Genomic DNA, 1902 nt, shown 5'->3' on the forward strand with positions numbered 1-1902 from the left:
TATCCTGTCAACTGCCGTCTCGGGGTTGCGATGAGAAGTGAATATCACGATGTCGTCTGCATACTGTAGAAATTGTACATTTCTGGACATACAGGATCCAATCTTGCAGAGGGCGATATTGAAAAGCAAGGGGCTCAGCACTGAGCCCTGCGGGGTACCTTTGTACGATGTCCGTTTCTCGCCCAAATTATCTTGTTCCAAGAACTGCACCGATCTCTCGACGATTAGATTTTCTATAAATTTTCTAATGGTAGCCGGAACTCCAGCATCTTTCATTTTGTCAAGCACAGCTGAGGGCATAATGTTCTCGAAAGCGCCTGTAATGTCCAGAAAGATTGCAACAAAAAATTCGCCATTTGCTATTGCGGTAAGAATCCGATTCGTGAACGTAACCAGGCTATCATTGCATGACCTGTTGGGACGAAAGCCCATTTGCTCATTGGGAAGAATTGATTGTAACTCAATCAATCACACCAATCTCCAGTATATAATTCTTTCGAATAACTTAAGTATGCACGATAAGAGAGAGATAGGCCTCATTCCAGAATTACCGGCTTTGGGTATGAAAATTACTAAAGAAGATCTCCATTCGGTGGGGATGACTCCCTCTTGAAGAAAACTGTTGAAAAGATCGACTAGTATCTCTCTGTATTCAGACGGAAGGTAATCAAGCATATTGTTGCTGATTCTATCCAATCCTGGGGCGGAATTGTTATTGGCTAGAGAGATTGCCATATCAAGATGTTCCGTGGTGATTGGGGTGTCGAGCTCATTCAATATATTTTCCGATTGTTCATCCTCCTTTTTCATATCGCTGAGACTCGTTGTAATGTTATGTAGACATGAAGGGGGGCATAATTTTTGAATTGCCTCACTGGTCAACTGCCTCTCCTTGAAGAGTTCCATGTTTTCGCGTGACATTGATAGATTGCGACGTTTGAATGCTTTAACTAACGACCAGAGTTTGGAAGAAGGAGTTTTTGCATTGAAAGTACCCACAAATTCTCTCCAACTTTTCCTTTTTTCCTTATAGAGTGTTTTGGAGCATTTGGATCTTTCTCTTTTAAATGTAAGGAAGTTTAAAATTGTTGGGTTACTTCGCCACTCTCTAGCAGCCGCTCGACGAGCTTCTATAGCCTCTTGGCACTTGTTCGACCACCATGGAGGGGCGGCTCTGTCACTTCTGATCAAGGTTGAACTCGCTTTAGATTTCTTGGTGGTAGAGGAACAAGAGAGAGCTGTGTCGACTATATGTTTGATTAAACTCGAGTATGCCTCACAAGGATTTTGAGGAAGATTATTAGCAAAGGATGCATATGATTTATCCATACTGCTACTGAAATTGAGAAGTTCGCGAGGATTGAGTTTGATCTTGTAAATATAGCGTCGACGAATAGTTGGATTAATGCCCAAAGTAACGGAGATAGGAAAGTGATCGCTGCCCCAAGTGTCATCTTCGGTGTGCGTATTACATAAAGGAGCGATGCTCGGTGTGGCGATGATCAAATCGATGACTGAAGGTCCTGAGCTGGGAGGAAGGAGAAGTGTAGGTTTATGATCTCCTAGGATACAGCTACGTGAGTCCTCACAAGCCTCGAGAATGCGTTTGCCGACGCGATCCGTGGAATGGCATCCCCAATGTTTATGATGCGCATTCAAGTCGCCCATGATGATGCAATTGCCCTTAATGACGATGTAACTCAACAGATCCTCGAAGAATTGCATGGGAGTGTCGCAATTAGGATGACGGTAAATGTTTATAATAGTATATTTTTCGTTTTTGGCAAAGATCTCTATGCCTTGCATTTCCACCGAGGCTTCATTATAGGCTGACAGATCTAAAATGTTATAAACTAAGTTTTGTCTAACAAGAATGCAGGTACCTCTATGGCCGGGTGTCAT

General features: G+C 42.8%; 1 protein-coding gene across 1 annotated transcript in view; it reads right to left on the reverse strand.

Moving 5' to 3' along the window:
* LOC108782230 (RNA-directed DNA polymerase from mobile element jockey-like) overlaps positions 1-1902 on the reverse strand; it is a 5316-nt gene extending 3414 nt beyond the window's left edge. Inside the window, exons 1-2 of the mRNA XM_018550450.1 lie at positions 552-1902; positions 93-317 (exon numbers count right to left, since the gene is read on the reverse strand). Coding sequence (XP_018405952.1) covers positions 93-317; positions 552-1902 — 1576 coding nt within the window. The remainder of the gene's footprint in view (positions 1-92; positions 318-551) is intronic.

The sequence above is a fragment of the Cyphomyrmex costatus genome, unplaced genomic scaffold, assembly GCF_001594065.2.
Source record: "Cyphomyrmex costatus isolate MS0001 unplaced genomic scaffold, Ccosl1.0 scaffold971, whole genome shotgun sequence".
Taxonomy (NCBI): domain Eukaryota; kingdom Metazoa; phylum Arthropoda; class Insecta; order Hymenoptera; family Formicidae; genus Cyphomyrmex; species Cyphomyrmex costatus.